Source organism: Molossus molossus, unplaced genomic scaffold (assembly GCF_014108415.1).
Source record: "Molossus molossus isolate mMolMol1 unplaced genomic scaffold, mMolMol1.p scaffold_m16_p_9, whole genome shotgun sequence".
Taxonomy (NCBI): Eukaryota; Metazoa; Chordata; class Mammalia; order Chiroptera; family Molossidae; genus Molossus; species Molossus molossus.
In genome coordinates, this window is record NW_023425403.1 from 92865020 (window position 1) to 92887954 (window position 22935).

Genomic DNA, 22935 nt, shown 5'->3' on the forward strand with positions numbered 1-22935 from the left:
GACAGGTGTGAGGTGATACCTCATTGTTGTTTTAATTTGCATCTCTCTGATGATCAGTGATGATGAGCATTTCTTCATATGTTTCTTAGCCATTTGTATATCCTGTTTGGAGAGATGTCTATTTAGGTCCTCTGCCCATTTTTTAATTGGATTCTTTGTCTTCCTTTTGTGGAGTTGTATGAGCACTGTATATGTATTGAAATTAACCCCTTATCTGATATATCATTGGCAATTATGCTCTCCCATACAGTGGGTAGCCTTTCCGTTTTGATGACTGTATCTTTCGCTGTGCAGAAGTTTTTGAGTTTGATGTAGTCCCATGTGTTCATTTTCTCCTTTGTTTCTGTTGCCTTAGGTGATGTGTCAGTAAAAATTCTGCTGCGTATGATGTCTGACATTTTGTTGCCTACAGTCTCTTCTAGGATTTTTATGGATTCATGAGTTACATTTAAGTCTTTTATCCATTTTGAGTTTATTCTCGTGTAGGGTGTAAGTTGATGGTCTAGTTTCATTTTTCGGCAAGTAGCTGTCCAATTTTCCCAGCACCATTTATTAAAGAGGCTGTCCTTACTCCACTGTATGCTTTTGCCACCTTTGTCAAATATTAATTGAGCATATTGCCTTGGGTCCATTTCTGGGTTTTCTGTTCTGTTCCACTGGTCTATATACCTGTTCTTGTGCCAGTACCAACCTGTTTTGATTATAGTGGCTTTGTAGTATAACCTGAAATCTGGTATTGTGATCCCTCCAACTTTGTTCTTCCTTTTCAAGATTGCTGTGGCTATTCAAGGCCTTTTTTGGTTCCATATGAATTTTTGAAGTAATTTTTCTAATTCTGTGAAGTATGCCGTTGGTATTTTGATGGGGATTGCGTTGAATCTATATATTGCTTTGGGTAATATGGACATTTTAATGATGTTAGTTCTCTCAATCCATGAACGGGTATGTGCTTCCACTTTTTTATATCTTCCTCTATTTCTTTTTTCAATGACCTGTAGTTTTCTGCCAATAGGTACTTTATTTCTTTGGTTAAGTTTATTCCTGTGTATCTTAATTTTTTTGCCGCAATGGTAAATGGGATTGTTTTCTTAGTTTCTCTTTCTGTGAGTTCATCATTGGCGTATAAGAATGCCATCGATTTCTTGACGTTAATTTTGTATCCTGCTACTTTGCCAAATTCATTTATTAAGTCTAGTAAACTTTTGATGGAGTCTTTGGGATTTTCTATGTATAGTATCATGTCATCTGCAAATAATGACAATTTCACTTCCTCCTTTCCAATTTGGATCCCTTTTATTTTTTCTTCCTGTCTGATTGCTGTGGCTAAGACTTCCAGTACTATGTTAAATAGGAGTGGCGACGGTGGGCTTCCTTGCCTTGTTCCTGTTCTTAAGGGAAATGCTTTTAGTTTTTGCCCATTGAGTATGATGTTGGCTGTAGGTCTTTCATATATGGCCCTTATTATGTCTAGATATGATCCCTCTATTCCCACACTGCTGAGCGTTTTTATCAGAAATGGATGCTGGATTTTGTCGAAGGCTTTTTCAGCATCTATTGATATGATCATGTGGTTTTTATTCTTCATTTTATTTATGTGGTGTATCACATTTATGGATTTGTGAATATTGTACCAGCCTTGCATCCCTGGGATGAATCCCACTTGGTCATGGTAGATAATTTTTTTGGTGTATTGCTGGATCCGATTTGCTAGTATTTTGTTCAGGATTTTGGCATCTATGTTCATCAGGGATATTGGTCTGTAGTTTTCTTTCTTTGTTGTGTATTTTTCTGGTTTTGGAATTAGAATTATGCTGGCTTCATAAAACGAGTTTGGAAGTTTTCCTTCTTCTTAAATTTTTTGAAATACTTTGAGGAGAATGGGTATTAGTTCTTCTTTGAATGTTCGGTAAAACTCCCCCGTGAAGCCATCCGGGCCTGGGCTTTTGTTTGCTGGGAGAGTCTTGATTACATCTTCAATTTCTTCTGTTGTTACTGGTCTGTTCAAGTTTTCTATCTCTTCCTGATCTCGTTTTGGGAGACTATGTGTTTCTAGAAATTTGTCCATTTCGCTTAGATTGTTGAATTTGTTGCCATATAATTGTTCATAGTAGTTGTTAACGATCTTTTGTATTTCTGTGGTGTCAGTTGTTGTCTCTCCTCTTTTATTTCTGATTTTGTGTATTTGGGTTCTCTCTCTTTGTTTCTTGGTGAGTCTAGCCAAGGGTCCATCAATCTTGTTTATCTTTTAGAAAAACCAGCTCTTTGTTTTATTGATCCTTTGAATTGTTTTTTTTTGGTCTCTATGTCATTTATTTCTGCTCTGATCGTTACTATTTCCTTCCTTCTACTTGCTCTGGGATTTTCTTTTTGTTTGCTCTCTATTTCTTTAAGTTGTGAGGTTAGATAGTCTATTAGAGATTTTTCTTGTTTTTTGAGGTAGGCCTGTAGTGCTATGAACTTCCCTCTCAGAACTGCTTTCGCTGCATCCCATAGATTTTGTGTTGTTGTGTCTTCATTTTCATTGGTTTCCAGGAATTTTTTGATTTCTTCCTTGATCTCCTCTGTGACCCATTCATTGTTTAATAACATGCTATTTAGCTTCCATGTGTTCAAATGTCTTTGTATGTTCTTGTTGCTATTGATTTCTAGTTTCATGCCATTGTGATCTGAGAAGATGCTTGATATAATTTCAGTTTTCTTGAACTTGTAGAGACTTAGTTTGTGCCCTAACATGTGGTCTATTTTTGAGAATGTCCCATGTGCACTTGAGAAGAATGTGAATTCTGTAGTTTTGGGGTGTAGTTCTCTGTAGATATCTATTAAATCCATTTTGTCTAGTGCTTCATTTAGAGTCTCTGTTTACTTGCTAATTTTTTGTCTAGAGGATCTATCCAGTGATGTGAGTGGGGTGTTGAAGTCCCCTGCTCTGATTGTATTGCTATCGATTTCTCCTTTGAAGTCCTCCAGAAGTTTTTAAATATATTTTGGTGCTCCTATATTGGGTGCATATATGTTTATCAAGGTTATATCTTCCTTTTGGTAGATCCTTTCAATATTACGTGGTGGCCTTCTTTGTCTCTAATTATGGCCTTCATTCTTAAATCTATTTTATCAGATATGAGTATTGCTACCTCAGCTTTTTTTTCTTCTCCGTTTGCTTGGAAGATTTTTTTCCATCCCTTCACTTTCAATCAATGTGAGTCTTTTGTTGTGAGGTGGGTCGCTTGTAAACAACATATAGATGAGTCATGGTTTCTTATCCAATCAGTTACTCCGTGTTTTTTTATGGGAGCATTCAGTCCATTTACATTTAAGGTGATTATTGATATGTACTTATTTATTGCCATTTTTCTTTAGTGTGGTCTATTTTCCTTCCCATTTCTCCTGGTAATTACAGTAGTCCTTTTAACATTTCTTGCAGTGCTGGTTTGGTGCTAATGTATTCCCTTAGCCTTTTTTTGTCTGGGAAGCTCTTTATTTGACCTTCTATTTTGAATGATAGCCTTGCTGGGCAGAGTAGTCTTGGATTTAGATCCTTGTTTTTCATGACCTTGATTACTTCGTGCCATTCCCATCTGCCTGTAGTGTTTCTTGTGAGAAGTCAGCTGAGAGCCTTATGGGGGTTCCTTTGTAGGTAACCTGTTGCTTATCTCTTGCTGCTTTTAGGATTCTCTCTTTGTCTTTAATTTTTGGCAGTTTGATTACTATGTTTCTTGGTGTGGGCCTGTTTGGCTTCTTCTTTTTTTTTTATTTTTATCCTCATCCAAGGATATTTTTCCATTTTTTGTACAGATAGAGTGGGAGGGAGAGAGAGTGAGAAACATCGATGTGAAGGGACACATCGAGTGGCTGCCACCCGCACGACCAACCAGGACCGGGGACAAACTGCAACCGAAGTACGTGCCCTTAGCGGGAACCGAACCCAGGTCTCTCTGGACCGCAGGCCGACACTCTAACCGCTGAGCCAAACTGGCCAGGGCTGGGTTCTTCTTTCTTGGGGCTCTCTGTGCTTCTTGAACTTGAATGCCTTCTTCCTTCACCAAATTAGGGAAGTTTTCTGTCATTATTTCTTTGAATATATTCTCTAACCCTTGCTTATTTTCTTCTTCTTCAGGGACTTCTTTGATGTGAATATTATTCCATTTCCAGTTGTCCCACAGTTCTCTTAAGCTGTCTTCCTGTTTTTTAATCGTTTTTTTCCTTTTGGTTTTCTGATTGGTTGATTTCTTCTAGCCTGTCTTCTAATTCACTGATCTGGTCCTCAGCTTCCCCTGCTCTGCTTTTTAGACCTTCCAATGTGTTTTTCATTTCTGATATGTCATTCTTCATTTCTTCCTGTTGGTTTTTAATTTCCAACTGGTTGATTTTCAACATTTCTATGTCTTTACTCATGGTGCTCATGTCCTTACACATGCTGTTGAGCTTTCTCAACATCATGGCTCTAAATTCTATTTCTGTTAAGTTGCTTAACTGCACCTCATTTAGCTCATCTTCCGTATAGGTCTCTTGTTCTTTCATTTGGCTTTTGTTTCTGTTTTTTATCATTTTGGCTATCACAGTGGGCTTTGGAGTCTGCCAAATTTTCCCTGTGGATGTTGGTGTTCTGCTGTTTGTGGCTCCCTCTCCTGGGTTTGGATGCGCCAGGGAGGACCCACTTTAAACACCACCTTCAAGTCTTAGCTTTTCTGGTTAGTGTTGCTAGCCCAGGGAATGTTAGTTATCCTCTAACTTTTTTTGCCTGGAGGCTATTAGTAGAGGTCACCTGCAGACCCTTGGTTTCTGAGTTGCCTGAAAGACTCCCTCAGGTGCTCAGTGTAAAAGGATTTCCTGAGAGTGAGGCAGCTGTTGTTTGTTAATGGGCCTCAATTAGCATTTCAATGGTCACCAGGTGGGGTTGAATCTCTGAGGGAGGGGCCGCCGCCTCTCCCCAGGGCCCTGGGAAGGAGTAAAATGACCCTAGTCCTGCATGGCTGTAGTCAGCGAAAGCTCTTAGCACCCTCCAAAACCCGAGTGTCCCCCCACACAGTTCTAGTCCAGTCTGCCTTCCCTCTGCAGGAGCCCAAGGTCAGCGGCTGCTGCCAATTTAGCCTCTGTCTGGACTCTGCGTCGTGGAGCCACCTGGGACTTTTAACCCGAGGGCTCTGCTTCCAGCCAAGGGAGGCCCGGCTGGGGCTCCAGCCAAGGGCATTGCACTCAGCAGAAACCCCAGGACTGATCCGCGGTAGTGGGACACTGCAGAGGTGGCAGTAGCTTCCAGCACAGTCCCCTGGTCCCTGTGAGTCCGTGCGGCACCAGCTGAGGGCTTAGCACGCAGAGTTCGCGGGACTCAGCCTTGGTAATAGCATCCTGCCGAGTCCCCTGGTCCCCGTGAGTCAGTGCGGCACCAGCCGAGGGCTTAGCACGCAGAGTTCGGGGGACTCAGCCTTGGTAGCAGCGTCCCGACGAGTCCCCTGGTCCCCGTGAGTCTGTGTGGCACCAGCCGAGGGCTTAGCACGCAGAGTTCGCGGGACTCAGCCTTGGTAGCAGCGTCCCGCCGAGTCCCCTGGTCCCCGCGAGTCTATGCGGCACCAGCCGAGGGCTTAGCACGCAGAGTTCGCGGGACTCAGCCTTGGTAGCAGCGTCCCGCCGAGTCCCCTGGTCCCCGCGAGTCTGTGTGGCACCAGCCCAGGGCTTAGCAGGGAACAGAGTTCCCAGGACCCATGCAGGGTCGCAAAGGAGGCTGTAGCAGTAACTTCTCGCCGAGTTCCCTGGTCCCTGCCCAGGCCGCTGTGGACCGTGGGCTCCTGGCCCCCTCTCGCGTCCTCGCAAGCCTACCAGGATTGAGTCGGTGTTTCTGGTTATGTGTTCCTCCAAGGTGTCTTTTGGTTGCCCCTTCCTGATGATTTGCCTTTATTTTCGTTGTAAATCCAGTTTGGTCCTGGGACATGGTCTGTGTAGCTCCATTCACTTCACCGCCATTTCGGTTCTACCAAAGATACGATTTTTAATTGATTGTGAATTTGATAGTTACCCTAATGTTTTTCATTTAGGCATTTACCATATCAAATGACTGTTAAATTGTTTTTGGTGCATCCTAATAAAATCTGCTGGGTTTTTTTGTTTGTTTTGTTTTTTTATTAATATATTTTTATTAATTTATTTTTGTTACAGATGTTTCTCCTTTTTTTCCTCATTGACACCCTCCTCCCCATACCTCCCACCCCGTCCCCGGCTTTATTGTCTGTGTCCATAAGATCTGTGGTTTATCTCTTCCCTCCCTCTGAGGGTTGTTAGTCTGTACCCTACTTCCACATCTCTGGGTCTACCCTATTCCTCAGGCTGTTATGTTAATTATATTCAACAAATAAGTGAGATCATGTGGTATTTGTCTTTCTTTGCTTGGCTTGTTTCCCTTACGATAATACTTTCTTGGTCCCTCCATGTCATCTCAAAGGAAAGAGATCTTTCTTTCTAACAGCTGCATAAGTACTCCATTGTGTATATGTACCACAGCTTTTTTATCCATTCACCTACTGATGGACACTTGGGCTGTTTCCAGATCTTAGCTATTGTAAATAGTGCTGCTATGAACATGGGGGTACATATATTCTTTCTGATTGGTGTTTCAGGCTTTTTAGGGTATATTCCTAGAAGTGGGCTCCCTGGGTCAAATGGCAGTTCGATTTTTAATTTTTTGATGTAACACCATAGTGTTTTCCACAGTGGCTGCACCAGTCTGCATTCCCACCAGCAGTGTACTAGAGTCCCCTTTTCTTCACAACCTTGCCAACACTTGTTGTTTGATGATTTGTTGATGCCAGCTATTCTGACAGGTATGAGGTGATACCTCATTGTTGTTTTAATTTGCATCTCTCTGATGATTAGTGATGTTGAGCATTTCTCCATATGTCTCTTGGCCATTTATATGTCCTGTTTGGAGAGGTGTCTCTTTAGCTCCTGTGCGCATTTTTCAATTGGGTTCTTTGTCTTCCTTTTTTTGAGTTGTATGAGTACTCTATACATTTTGGAAAGTTTAACATAGTACTAGAAGTCTAGGCCACAGCAATCAGACATGAAGAGAAAATAAAAGGAATCCAAATAGGAAAGGATGAAATGAAACTGTCATTATTTGCAGATGACATGATATTATACATAGAAAACCCTAAAAACTCCATCAAAAATCTACTAGACTTAATCAATGAATTTGGCAAAGTAGCAGGATACAAAATTAACGTCAAGAAATCAATGGCATTCTTATACATCAATGATGAAGTCACAGAAAGAGATACTAAAAAACCAATCTCATTTACCATTGTGGCATAAAAATTAAGATACCTAGGAATAAACTTAACCAAAGAAGTAAAGGACCTATTTGCAGAAAACTATAGGACATTGAAAAAAGTGATAAAGATATAAAAAAGTGGAAGCACATACCTCATGGATTGGAAGCATTAACATCATTAAAATGTCCATATTACCCAAAGCAATCTATAGATTTAATGCAATCCTTATCAAAATACCAACGACATATTTCACTGAACTAGAACAAATACTTCAAAAGTTCATGTGGAACCAAAAAAGATCCCAAATAGCCACAGCAATCTTGAAAAAGAAGGACAAAGTAGGTGGGATCACAATAACGGATATCAGGTTATACTACAAAGCTACTGTAATCAAAACAGCCTGGTACTGGCACATGAACAGGATATAGACCAGCGGAACAGAACAGAGTACCCAGAAATGGACACAAGACATTATGCTCAATTAATATTTGACAAAGGAGGCAAGAGCATACAATGGAGTAAAGATAGCTTCTTTAATAAATGGTGTTGGGAAGATTGGACAGCTACATACAAAAAGAAAATGAAACCAGACTATCAACTTACAGCATACACAAGAATAAACTCAAAATGGATAAAAGACTTAAATGTGACCCATGAATCCATAAAAATCCTAGAAGGAAATATAGGCAACAAAATTTCGGACATAATAAGCAGCAGATTTTTCACTGACACATCACCTAAGGCAACAGAAACAAAGGAGAAAATGAACACATGGGACTACATCAAACTAAAAAGCTTCTGCACAGCAAAAGAAACAACCATCAAAATGGAAAGGCAACCCACTGTATGGGAGAGCATAATTGCCAATAATACATCAGATAAGGGGTTAAAATCTGCTGTTTTAAAAAAGGGAACAAAATCATTACTAGAGTAGGATTTTATAGTTGATTCTAATCATTATGGCTTTGTAAATTCTTTCCTTCTCAGAAATCTTTGTGGCATCCAGGTATTAAGATCAGACGAAGTGGATGTTACTGGTTATAATAAAAATGTAAGCTCTTTCCACATATTTATATATTTTACATATAAAATCTTATGTAACTTATTTAATATATATATATATATATATATATATATATATATATATATGTTTATATACAATCTTAAGTACTTTAATTGAGAAATTTTACTTCTAAGAATCTCCTAGTTGGAAATTGATCATTTCCTTTGCATAGATACACAAAAATATTTGCTGGTGAATGAGTCATCTAGTTTTATAATGTTGATCTCATCTGTAATCTGGTTCCCTCTGAAGAACTAAGTCAAATAGATGATTAAAATATTATTTAATAATCTCAAGTTTAGAATAAATATTTCATTTTCTTCCCTAGATGAATGTGTATGAAGAAGGAAACACTTTAGCTAAATATAGAGTTAATTGGAATTTGGCTAGAACAACAGAAGCAACAACAAGTGTTATAAATCATCTGATATAAAGCTCACACATTTTGCTCATAGGGAAGTTCCTCAGGTTCTTAAAAATCAGAACCTATTTATATAATATTTCATTTAGGCATTTGATTATTTCAGATGAATTTGTGTTGAATTGTATTATCTCCTAATAAAATTGGCTTTTTTTTTTTTAATGAATACTGAACATACTCAATTTTAACAACTTTAGTTACTTCGTTTTAAAATAATTTTTAAGCCCTGGCCAGTTTTGTTCAGCGGTTAGAACGATGGCCTGCAGACCAGAGAGTCCTGGGTTCGGTTGTCGCTACGGGCATGTACCTCAGTTGCAGTTTGTCCCCGGCCCCGGTTGGGGTTGTGTGGGTGGCAGCCACTCGATGTCTCTCTCACATTGATGTTTCTCTTGTCCTCTGTCTCTCCCTCCCACTCTATCTGAAGATAAACGCAAAAAAAAAAAAATTTTTTTTTTTAAAGACTGAAGTTGTGGAAAACAGACACAGTGAGGGTAGTTAGGTTTAACAGGCCTTACAGCAAAGAAGCAAATCAAACATAAGAAGTAAGCATAAAAATTCAAAAAGCATAGTATTTTGGAGGTTATTTTCTATAGAGATAAACCACCTGTTACATCTCAGTAGTTCCTGAGAAATCGACCATATGTATTAATATAAACACGTATACAAAAGTCGATGTTCACTCATTTTATTAAACTATAATATACTTTTAGTCCATTATAACAATTAAGCAACATATGTATACTTTCTATACCCAGCTTCAGAAATAGTGAGTATGCAATATAATTTCAAAACCTAATTTACTGAGGTATATTTTACAAATACTGAAATTAACCAGTTTTAATGAACAGTTTAGTAAGTTTTAACAAATATACTTAATACATATGCAACCATTAATATAGAGAAATTCTTTATTACTCCAGAAAGTTTTTTCATTCTCTTTTGTAGTCATTCCCCAACAACATCCCTACTCCTGTCCCCAGGCAGCCACTGATATACTTTGTGACATTAGGCTTAGTTTTGCCTTGTCTAGAATTTCATATGAAAGTAATGTACCCATACTCAGTGTACAGTATGTACTTATTTGTGTCTGGCTTCTTTTTCTCAGTGTAATAATTTTGAGATTTGTCTGTTGTATTTATATATTGCTGAACAATATTTGATTGTATGGTCATACACAATTTATCTGTTCACCTGTTTCTAGATATTGAGTTATTTTCAGATTTTGTTTTTTATGAATGAAATTGCTATTAATATTCTGTACAAAGTTTTTATTTCTGTTGTGTATAAATATCTAGGAAGAGAATTGCTGAGTGTTGTGGAAAGTATTTCTAACTTTATAACGACTTGCCAAACTTGTTTTCCAAAATGGTTTTACCATTTTACATTTAAACCAGCAATATCTGAGTGTTCCATCAACTCATGATGTTGTTGGTCTTTTTAATTTAAACATTTCTAGTTGGTGTATAGTTGTAATATATATATATTTTTTTTATCCTCACCCGAGGACATTTTTCCATTTTTTGTACAGATAGAGTGGGAGGGAGAGAGAGAGGAAGAGATAGAGAGAGAGAAACATCGATGTGAAAGGGACACATCGAGTGGCTGCCACCGCACGACCCACCAGGGTCAGGGACAAACTGCAACCGAAGTACGTGCCCTTAGCGGGAACCGAACCCGGGTCTCTCCGGACCACAGGCCGACGCTCTAACCGCTGAGCCTAACCGGCCAGGGCTGTAATATGTTTTAAAATATTATTTCAAAGTAGCTAAAATTAAGGAAAAGTTTAAAATTGAATACTAATAAGCTCTTTATTATCCGGAAATGTGATGATCCAGAACAATTCTTTTTCTATAGCTTATATATAATTGAGATTTCAAAACAATGAAAATTGTATCACATTCTTTTCAGCTTTATTGTAATTTCCAGTTAACACTAAGTAAATAGTTCCAGTTATATAATAGAACATCAATAATTTAATACTTTTTTTGTTTTCAATTTAATACAAATTTTACCAATAAAACTGAACATATTTAGACAGTGATATACATTTTTAGGGAAAAAATTGTATATGCTAATGATGAAAAATATTCTGATAATAAAAGCTATCCCTCATTGAATACGAATTATATGCCAGACATTATGCTGTGTTTTATATACACACACACGCACACACACACACACATATAAAATCTCAATTATTATTAAATGAGGTATGTATTATAATTTTCATTTTGCAAGAAGACAGTCATAACTCAGAGGTATAAATTTCAAAATGTTAAAATATACTCGAATGAGTATATTGATAAAAGAATGAGTTAGTTAAAGCAAAGGGAGGATAATCAAATAAGGTCAGTTTATCTTTTAAACAATTTATTTTATGGACTTTGCAATATTTTAACTTGGCTTTGAGTACATTGGATTATTGAAAAATGAAAATATGTACTTCAAAGAATGGACTGACCCCTAAATTTTTCACAGTAAGTTGTAACTTAACTTTTTGATCTCTAGTGTTTTGTTGCCTTACAATATAAAATTTAAGTATTTGTAATTAGTGTAGAATTAAATGCTTTCAAGTATATGCCATCATAAAGGTTTAAAAACTATTTTGTTATGCTGAATAAAAAATTTCATATAACAGAATTTTAACAGTATTCAGTGTGTGAATGATTAAATGAAATATTTGAATTTTTTTATTTTTGTTCGTTTTCAGGAAAGTTATATTCAGAAGAAAAAAGAATTATGGGGCATATGTATCTTTATTGCAGCAGTTGACCTAGATGAGATGCCATTTACTTTTACTGAACTACAGAAAAACATAGAAACCAGGTACAAATGTTTACATCAATCTTGCCTTACCATTAAAGAAAATTACATCTGAACTTTCCTCTTAATAAACATTGTGGAATTAGGGAGAAATGTTAAAATTAAATGAAACCTAAAAGACTTATGTCAACTAGTGAACTATCGTTCTCTCATAGAGTCTTCAATGAAAATGTATTTATGCTGCACTATCTTAAAAATGTAGCAGTTTGTGTCCTGGGGAAATTTTCATCATGTCTCTCACTATCTTTAAACTTTCTTAATGTAGCTGTTGCTAATATGGACAGAAAAAGCAAAGATTTGTAAAGTAGCCTTATTATGCATTAAAACCTTTATAAAACTAGTATGAGTTACCTTAAAGGAATTTAGTTAAGATTTATTAAAGTTTTAAGATTGTTTAATATAAAAGATGTTATATACTTTTGGGGACTATATTCACTTGAATATCCATTACAATACTTGTCCCAATAATTACTTAATGTTTGTTATTGAGCTTGTAAACCTCATAAGAATAGTTAACTAATTTCTTTTCAGTAAGTCATGAACTTTATCTTGTGAAGTCTTCTGAGACTTCTGATCATTTCATTTGCAACATATTTATGAAATGTAACAGTAAATAATTTTAGCAAAAAGATCATAATGTATATTTCTTCTTGGATAAAGCCATCTTGAATTAAATATAATTGGTGTTTTATTTAAATGAGATACATTAAATTGTTTCATTTTTTTGGTAATATTTTTTCTTACTACCTCTATTTAAAATGGGGAAACATAGACCTTGTATATTCATATTTAACCTATTGCAACAATTTTCAACATTGTGCTGCATGAATTTTTAAAACATGCAATACCTGACTACTTAGTCAGGGACACTAACCTCTAACCTTTTTTGCCTTAAATTGTCAAATAATGTGAATGAATCAAAATTACACTTTTTTTTTCTTTTTTATTAATCCTCACCTGAGGATATTTTTTGCATTGATTTTTAGAGAGAGTGTAAGGGAAGGAGGGTGGGAGGGAGAGAAGGAAGAGAGAAAGATCAATGTGAGAGAGACACATCAGTTGGTTGCCTTCTTCATGTGCCCTGACTAGGCTAGGGATGGGAGCTGAGATCGAATATGAAACCCAGGTATGTGCCCTTGACTGGGAATGGAATCTGTGACCCTTAGGTCCTCAGGCCGTCACTCTAAGCACTGAGCATAACCGCCAGGGCTTTTATGCCTGTTTCATTTTTATTAATTAATTTATTTTTGTTACAGATGTTCTCCTTTCCCCCCACCAGATACCCTCTTCCCGATTCTGTCCCCCGCTCACAGCATTGTTGTCTGTGTCCATTGGTTATGTATATATGCATATAAGTTCTTTGGTTTATCTCTTCCCTCCCCCCATGCCTGTTTTATTAAAATTGTTTTTATTGATTGTTTTTTAGAGAGAGAGGAAGGGAGAGAGGGATAGACACAAGGATGTGAGAGAGAGACATCAATTAGCTGCCTCCTGCATGCCCTCTACTGGGTATGAAGCCTGTAACTCGGGCATATGCTGTGACCAGGAATTGAACTGGTACCTCTCCGTCCATGGGGTGACACTCAATCCACTGAGCCCTTTTGTCAGATTGGTAAAACATATTTTTTGGTGTGCTGCAGAATTTTAGTAATTAGTTTATGTGTGCCATCAGATGAAAAAGGCTGAAAATTGCTGACCTATTGAATTAGAATTGGTTTACCTCTTAGAGCTTTCACAGTTTTACTTTATTAAAAATTAAATCACTAAACCATAGTTTTCATGTATCTGAAAAGTAATCTTAATGTGAAAGTAAATTATTTCATTAACTTATTCATTCAGCAAATGTTTTAGTGGCTTCAGAAGATTGGAAAGAATAGGATGCTTGGGTTAAGATAAACTGGGTTTAAATCTGGGCTCTGTTGTTTTACAAGCTATAGGACTTGGAGCAGATTGCTGAGCCTTTAGTCTCAAATTCGTCATCTGTGAAGGGAAAATCGTTAGCGACTTCAGATCATTATGATAATTAACTTATAATGAATAGAGACATAAATATAGTAAAACCTCGTTATAATGGGTTAATTTGGATGAGGGGATGTCTGTTAAACTAAAAGTCCATTATATAATAAAAAAAGGTTTCCAAATGCGTATGTTAAAAATTGACAGAGTAGTTTACCTGTTTTTACCTGTGCAGACACTTTTGTGTAATTAAAATTAAGTTATGTATAAAAAGTTTAATTTCACAAAAAAGTTTTCTATATGTATTATAGTAATTTTAAATTTATACTGACTAAGTCTAGTAAATTCATGCATTCACCAGTCACCCTGACTAAAGATGCACAGCTGGCGCGTGGCTTAGAGCACATGGGAACAGAGGCCCTTATGTGTTAAAACTGCTGCAGAAAGCCACACTTTGTGATAACAGAACCAATTACTACACAGGATACAATGTGATCACATGGTAATCATTCCCTAAACATCGTTTACCAGTGGTGACTTGGATTTAAATATGTAGACTGTAGTTGTAGATATGTATTGTTTATTTATGTCAGTGAAATTACTACATTGTTTTCCCAACATATGGCCTAATTTGCTGAAATTTGTTAAATATAACAGTGTATTAATAATAAAAAACCTGTTAATTTAATTATAAGCAAATGTTGGTTAAAAGCATTTAAAATTAACAGGGTGTTAATTTTCACATATGACATATGGACCAGAAATTTGTCCATTAAATCTGGAGTCTGTTAAATAGAGGTCCACAAAATCGAGGGTTTACTGTAGTTCACAGTCACTGCCTGTAACATTTTGGGTACTGATAGGTCTTGATCTCTTTTCTTCTGTAGCCCTGTCTCCCTCCTACAAAAAAAAAAAAAAAAAAAAAAAAAAGGAAAGAAAGAGAACTTAAACAACTATTAGGCACTATGATACTATGCTAGGTTCTAATGATATAAAGGTGAGAAATAGTCTCTGACCTCAAGAAAATTCAGTCCAGAGGGGAAGATAAAATTAAACAGATGACTTATATTATTATACAGTATTATGTTAGCTATTCATAGACTACTAAATAAATATGAGAGAGAAAGTGTATGACATCTTTTATCTGTGAAATGAAATAATTTTTCTGGCAAAGCTTTTTTCCTGAGTATTCACAAAGCAACCCTGATTTATAAATTGGGCATATCATAAATATAGTAATGTATTTGGTACACTTTTTTTTTTTAGGCATCTTTCAGTGTTCTGATAATTATCCAGGAGTGTTATCTGGATGATTGCTTCTTAAATGTGCTCGGGTGAAGCACTAGTTTTTTGTTTTTTTTTATCCTCACCCGAGGACATTTTTCCATTTTTTGTTCAGGTAGAGTGGGAGGGAGAGAGAGGAACAGAGAGAGAGAAACATCGATGCGAAAGGAACACATCGAGTGGCTACCACCCGCACAACCGACCAGGGCCGGGGACAAACTGCAACCGAGGTACGTGCCCCTAGCGGGAACCGAACCCGGGTCTCTCAGGACCACAGGCCGACACTCTAACCGCTGAGCCAAACCGGCCAGGGCAGTTTTTTTATTTCCAATGTGTCATGGACTGATATATTTTTTTAAATGTAATATAAATAAAAATGAAAAGTGAAACAACAAAATCATACTAGACATAGGATTAAACTTTTTATTAAGATACAGCAGGTATAAAATTTGTGTCAAATAGCCAGAAGATGCTTAGTCTCAATTTCTTACTTGTAGACTAGTAACAAACAATTCACAGACCAGTATTAATTCATGGAGCATTACTCTTTACGTAGTTATCTACAAATCTTAGTGTTTTAGTTATGGCTTTTTATGTTGGCCAGCCTGCCTGTCAACCCCTTCTCTCTTTTTTTCTTTAGAGGAGGGCTACAGAAGGAACAGACAGTCATGTTAAGTTAACCCTAGAAAAAGACGACTTTGTGGTAACAGTTCATAGTTTTCAAGGTGCTCCATGGATAAGTAATGCCATATATCTCATAAAACTGGAACTGAGAATGATTCTTGAATAAATGCTAATCTGAGGTTGATTTCTTTTCCCCTGAATGTATCTGCACATTTGTTTCACTGTTTCCTAAGTACCAATCTGATCATCTACTCCATATCATTTCTACCTTCCTTTATTTGCTTTTTCACATAGCTTGTCTTGGCTGCCCCAATCCTTTCTATATCAGAAGAACTTTTAATAACCTTCTTTTTGTGCCTTTTGCTGACGGCTGAAGCTTTTATTTTTCTAGTTCAAGATAAAGATCTGAGTTGTCCAGCCCATGTTTGAGAATGAAACCCATAACTCTTTAGCTGCTTGGACAGCCTACGTATGGGTCTGGTGACTACCCTTGAGGGCATTCCAGGATGGGGAGTCGGTCCGAACCGGAGAGGAGAGTACCCATATGAGGGAGTGGGTAGCTTTGGAGATGGAAGGTGGTTACATACGGGGAGATTGAGTGAGTCAATAAATTAAAGATAAATGGATCCCAGGCATTCTCACTGTCAAAGAAGAGTTATAAACATGGAATTGGAATGTACCATTTGGTCTTATATTGGAACTGGATAAATGAATGTGAATTTGCGGTTTTAAAGACATATAGATAGATACAGAAATAAATATGTGTATATCTCTCATAACCCTTTCTTTTTTTATATTCTTGATGATAAAATAGATTTAGGCATAGGTATATAGATATAGAGTATAGGTTGAAGCCTAGTGGATTATTTTCATCTTCAAATTCTAGGAAAATAAAAAAAGTAATTCTTTCCAAAGGATATAATAGTGGTTTGGTATAGAGCTAATAATCTTTGAATTGAAATGTCTATGCTTTGAAAATGAAATTTTAAAATTTTGATTCACTTTTTTCTGTTCTTTCTTTTGTAGTGTCTATAAATTTTTTGACTTACTAAAAGAAATTGATACCAGTACCAAAGTTGATAATGCTATGTCAAGACTGTTGAAGAAGTATAATGTATTGTGTGCACTCTACAGCAAATTAGAAAGGTAAAGTAAAAATTTTATTAGGTTTATACCCTGGTTTTTCATGCCATTGTTCATAATTAGATTCCATCTGCGAACTGTTATATATTTACTAAAGTTATTAGGTATTACCCCTTAGACTTGTCCCCTTTGCTCTGAGTTTCTTATTAAATCTTAGCTTTTTTATTTATATAATTATTTGCATTCTGAATGTTTCTTCCAAAATTGTTTTCCTCTTTTCATTTGTTTTACCAAACTTTAAGCTTAGTTCCCACTTTAGCCTTCTCTGCCAGAAGACTTGCAGTTCTGAATGGAAGAGTGACTTAAATTTAAACTTCTTCCTAATGGTGTTACTTAATTTAGAAAGAGAAAACATATTGGCATTGGAAGGCGTATACAATTTCTACTATCAAGCCATGATTGTATGCTCTGTGGTGGTTTAGAAGACTTTTTGTTCAACTGGGAGAAAAATGAAATTCAGATAAACTTGGGTTAAGTTTTTAATATACTTCTTATATAAGTCCCTATTCTTAGTACTACAGTCCTTAATTTGGTATGTGCCTGTTGTTGTGTTCATTTGGGGGCTCATTTCATCTGGGTAAAAGAATATGAAAGTTAATGTTTTAGCCAAATAAGTAGTTGTATAGGGAAAAAGGAAAAAAGAGTTGTGTCTTTATTAAATATTCAAGGTAGAATGAGTATGGAGACAGAGCTGAAAAGAAACATCTTCCCAAAAGGATGTTTCTGTTTTTCCTTTTCTTCTTTTTGGTTAGTATGTCAGTTAAACTTCAGAGGTGTGATGGAGAATGAGAAAAGTGGAAAGAAAACGCAAAGATTGGCCTATAGCTTTTTGAAGGAATTTTTCTTGCTCCTGGTTTTTAATTGTAATTTGGTCATCATTATTTTCTTTTGTCTTTCTTGAGTAGAAGCTCTAGAGTAGAGTTTGCACAGGAAAAAACAAAAACAAAAATTAAAATTTTTTTAAAATTATTAATAAAATGAGTAATTTGCACTGCATAAGGAATTTGAATTAATTTTAGAATACTTGGAAAACACAGAATGGCATAAATAAGAAAATATGAATGACCCAAATCTTTAACACTGGAGATAATATTTCCTTCCTTTGGATATTGTTTTAAATAGACTAGATCATATTGTATATATAATTTTTGTCTTACCTTTTTATTTTGTTAATCCTCACCTGAGGATATTTTTCCACTGATTTTTAGAGAGAGTGGAAGGGAGGGAGGAGGAGGGGAGAGAGAGAGAGAGAGAAACATGGACGTGAGAGAGACACATTGATTTGTTGCCTCCCGCACGTGTCCTAACAGAGAGTGGGGATCGAACCTGCAACCCAGGTGCATGCCCTTGACTGGGAATCCAACCCATGATCCTCCGGTACATGGGCCAATGCTCTAGCCACTGAGCCACTTTGGCCAGTTATATACTATAACTGCAGAAGGAAGAAATACAGACACTAATGAAATAACTGGGAAAAAGTGTACCAAAATGTTAACCGAGGCTTTGTGTAAGTAACTTACATATGTGCTACCTGTATAAAAAAATAGAAAAAAACTCTATGCCAATATTTAAGAAAAATCTATTGTGTAAAGACTGGTACCTGAATATCTGGTACTAGAAATAATCATCAGATTCTTTCTAGATAGAGAATTTTAGTGAGAATGATTTGAAGTACAGTCTTGATTTTATTTTCCTGCTGTAATAATTTCAACTGGATATTTCTAGGTTTTGCTCTGCTTTATGATATTGGAAATCTACCTGGATATTTGTTTTTGTTTTCCTTCTTTCCTTTACCCATCACACCTTCTAGTGATGCATTGTATTTATGGTTCACTTGGAAACTAAGGGAGAGTTAGAAAAGAAAGTTAGAAAATGGAATATTGTATTGACAGTTCTGAAGTGTTTAGGTTTTTTCTACCTCCCATTCCCCTTAGACCGATGTGAACACTTGTTATTTCAGGTTAGTAAATAGGACACGAGGTCAGAGTTCATGAAGAATTTTCTTTAAAGTAGTAGTCTGGTTTGATGCCTTAGCAAAAAAGGGAGCTTAATGTTGAAGAGAATGTTATCTTTTGAGTCAGACAGATTTGGATTCTAATCTGGGCTCCAACATGTATTGTGTGAATTTGGACAGGTGAATTATCTAACTTTAGTGCTTATTTTTCTTTTTAATTTTTTTTTTCCTTTATTGATTTTTAGATAGAGAGAGGAAGTGAAAGGGAGAGAGAGATAGAAACATCGATGAGAGAGAACATCAATTGGCCATCTCCCACATGTCCCCCACTGGGGGTCGGGCCTACAATCTGGGCATGTGTCCTGACCAGGAATCGAACCGGTGACCTCTTGATGCATGGGTTGATGCTCAACCACTGAGCCACACTGGCTGGACTAGTGCTTATTTTTCTAATGCACTTGTTTCCTTTTACTTTTTGTCATGTATCTACTAGAATATATTTTTTAAATGGCTTGCATCATACTTCTATGGAACAGCACTAATGTAGTTAATAATAGCTTTAAAAAAACTACTGTTTGTAAAGCACTTATGTTGTAGGAGGCAAGGTAACCTGTAACATTCTCTTAGTTAATTGTCATATTACCCTAAAAAAAGAGCATTATTAGCTATATTTTACAGATTGAAATTGAGATTTAGAGAAGTTAAGTATCTTTCCCTAGCATACACAGTTGTAAAGGAAAAAAATTAACATTCATACCCAGATCTGTCTCGCTTTTCTAAAATTATTATAATCACTACAGTATGTTGCCATATATATCTATACACACACACACACACACAGACATATATGTATACACATATACTGTATGTATATGAAATAAACAGGCTTTGATATCAATTAATCTTCTCAATTACTCTTCAGAAGATACAAATAAAATTTTAAAACCCTGCCAATCCACTTCAAGGCAAGTAAACACCAAATTATCACATGTAGCCAGTAAATAAACATTGTAATCCGTCTTACAAAGACCTGTATGACCTCTAAAGGCCAAATATAACTATACTACTCCCCAGCTTAAACTCATTCAGTGACTCTTGATCATCTGCAGGGCAAAGTCTAATTCACTATCAATCTGATCCCTTCCTACCTTTCAGCCATTAGCAATATCAAAATACATTATGCTACTGCTTTGGCTTTGTACACATACTAATCACTCTGCCTAGGATGCTCAGTCCCAGTTCCTGTATATACTGCTTGGTGAGTTTCTGTTTATCCTTTAAACCCTATTCAGATATTGCGTTCTCTAAGTTTTTCCTGATCAGAAGCACCCCATAATTACCTTAGACATACACAACATTTTGTTCATTATATAATTTCTACTTCTTATATATAATCCTCTCCAGTAGAGCATCACATGCATTGATTATTGTAAATTTTTCTTAAAAGATAAATATATTTATTTACAGTAAGTTGCATGATTATCACAGTGTCATATGATTTTGTATCCCCAACACCTAACATATAGCCAGGTAATAGGAGTCACTTAGTTAATGCTTATTGTAGTTTTTTATTTGCAATAAAATAGCAGATAGCCTAAACTTTCTTAAAGTATATTCCACAAAACACTACTTCCAGAATATTTTAATTGATGTTAAATCTACACATATACAGACTACACATAATATATTAGTAGTCTAATAAATTTAGAAAATACCAAACTCTACAGATTCAGCAGATTTTATTATACAGGATTTCTAAGAACCCTGGGTTGCCAGTGCCAGTTGTGATTCTTTAAGGTGGGGGGTGGGGTGGCATATGGATGCAGATTTTCACAAATTTGGTCAGAATATATATATTTTTAAACTAACATTCATGGAAAGGTTACCATGCTTACACCAGACACTGCACTCAACATTGTCTATGCATTATCTGAGAGGCAAGTATGCAGGGAGGTTGCTTATAATGTCTGGCCTTACCTTTGCTCCTTTTCTGTTACTAATAACTAGGTTAATTACAAAGTGTCAGTCTCATTTATTTAAATTTGGCTTCCTTTGCAGGAGTAGTGTTTGAGTTCAGTTTTGAAGCTTGTTCTGATCTCAGGAGAGCTCTTCTTAGCTTTTTCTTCCCCTGGTTCTCTCCTAGATGGTCTAGGATTTAGCTTGTTGCTCTCATATAGCTACCGGCCTTCTCTTACTTGCTTTTACCACCAAAATCTCCATTGTTTTTGACAGGGCTTGTTGCCTTGATTGTTCCCACACCCTGTTCCAATGACGTTAATTCCCTTGGGGAGAGATTCAGCGCTCTCTGTTCTTAAGGCCTGTCTTTTCCTGAGCAATTTGGGAATAGTGTCCTCTTTTTTTGGAGTGACATTTCTGCTTTAAGAGTGGGGTGCTGAGAAGAGGCTATGATCCCTTGTCTTCTCAAGATTGCCTTTATTGGTTGGAATCTCTGTCTTATCAGCTAACTAGGGCAAGGGAAGTCAGGGCCCCAGTATTCTTGATCTGCTCTTCCTGGATTTTTTGCCCTATGAGGGGAGGAAGGGAGTCCCAGACCTCTTAGCTCGTTTTGCCTGGGATAGACCTTCTGCAACACAGAGCCGGGGATGACGGAAAATGCTGGTATCCTGCCCTTCCCAGAGAGATAGTCCTAGGCTGGGAACTGAGGAACGAGAGCTTTGTGTCTTGGCTGCACCTGCTCAGGTTAGAGCTTTGTGATGCTGGGATAGAGAGGAGGAAGAACTGACTTTTTCTTTGAATCCCATAGACTGTCATTGTTCTTACCAAGATTTAGTACATTTTCTTCAAGAAATGTTTCTATTTTTGCTTTGTATAATCCTAAGAAAATTTCCAGACCTTAAATGTTTTCTTAAAAATCATTTTCACCAATTATAATTATTAACTGGAAATAGGTCTGTGAAGATCCTTAATTTTGCCATTCTCAAAGTCATTGTCCTGAAAAAGTAGGTTTTATAGTACTTTTCATTTTTGTTATTTTAGTGAGACTATTAGTTAAATAAGCTTTTATGACCTGATCTGGGATACTAACAAGATCAAGATGAATTACAAATTTGTTCTGAGTTACAGGTGCACATACGAAGTCCAATCCTTTTGTAATTACATATTACCATGATGTATGTACAGTGTCGGACAGTGGAAAAATTTAACTTTGTTTTATAATGATATATTTTTTTGTTTTTAAAACATATACTTTAAAAAATTAGATTAATAAAACATGATAAAATTGATTTTTGAATTATGGAAAAAAATTACAAAGTAACTTTTAAAAAAGCCATAATGTTAATATAATTATTTTTGTCTTTCAGGACATGTGAACTTATATATTTGACTCAACCAGGCAGTTTGTAAGTAGTTCAGTGCATGTTATTTTTTACCCTTTTTTTTCTTTTTTAAAGATCTTTACCCTAAGATATGTTTTTTATTGATTTCAGAGCAAGAGGAAGGGAGATTGAGAGAGAGAAAGAGAAACATCAATATGAGAGAGAAACATCATTTGGTTGCCTTTCATACCTGCTCTGGGGATCAAACTCATAATTTAGGTATGTGCCCTGACTGTGAATTGAACCCACAACCTTTTGGTGTACTGGGCGATGTTCCAACAAACTAAGCCATCCAGCCAGGGCCAGGTACTTTATTTATGACCTAAGACTCAGAGCATAATTTTTGTATAAGTATGAAAATTTATATTAAAAATTCCAAATTATGTTTTTTAACCTATAATACATGTTCCAACAGTATACTCATGTAAGATCTTTATAGAGGTTTTTTTTGGAAAAAGAATAGGTAGTATATGAGATTTTTTTGCCCCATTCAAGTAGTAGTATTTAAAATAATTAACATAAATGACGTTGTATATTTATTAACTATTAATTATTAATTTCAGTTGTGAATTTCAAAAAGTGAATGACAATGGAAAAATTAATAAGGAATAATGTTAAATATGTCAACTAGAAGCACCTAAACGTCTATTTTTTTGCTTACTCTGTTTATTTTAATTAGAAAACAAAGAGCAGAAAAGTATTAAGTAACTAGAAACCAAGACCAGGTTGTATACTACTTCCTGTGCATATTTTTAGATGAGAATTGAGATATTCAATTTTTAAATGTTTATTGCTATGGACACAAAATAGATACCTTGGTATAAACATTAACTGAGACAAAATAAGTTCATTTGTAAATTGTGCATTTAAAATGGACTGTATTCTATTATGTAATTAACTCAGGTCTGTAATTTTTAAAAAGGGGGGAAATCAGGTATAGTTAGAAATCTGTTGTAAAATTTCTTTCTCCTTTCTATTTGTTTACTAGGATATCTACTGAAATAAATTCTGTGTTGGTGCTAAAAGTTTCTTGGATCACATTTTTACTAGCTAAAGGTAAAGTCATT

At 35.9% G+C, this 22935-nt stretch overlaps 1 protein-coding gene across 12 annotated transcripts in view; it reads left to right on the forward strand.

Moving 5' to 3' along the window:
- Window positions 1–22935, forward strand: part of RB1 (RB transcriptional corepressor 1) — a 191783-nt gene that overhangs the window by 36335 nt on the left and 132513 nt on the right. For 7 of the 12 annotated variants that reach the window (XM_036249863.1, XM_036249859.1, XM_036249860.1 and 4 more), the window contains exons 3-6: window positions 11457–11572; window positions 16460–16579; window positions 21854–21892; window positions 22857–22924. In XM_036249863.1, the coding sequence (XP_036105756.1) occupies window positions 11457–11572; window positions 16460–16579; window positions 21854–21892; window positions 22857–22924 (343 nt within the window). Of the gene's footprint in view, window positions 1–6780; window positions 6813–8249; window positions 8314–11456; window positions 11573–13886; window positions 14028–14993; window positions 15040–15449; window positions 15535–16459; window positions 16580–21853; window positions 21893–22856; window positions 22925–22935 lie in introns of those variants that run through there. The other 5 variants (XM_036249866.1, XM_036249865.1, XM_036249867.1 and 2 more) reach the window with 5 other exon arrangements.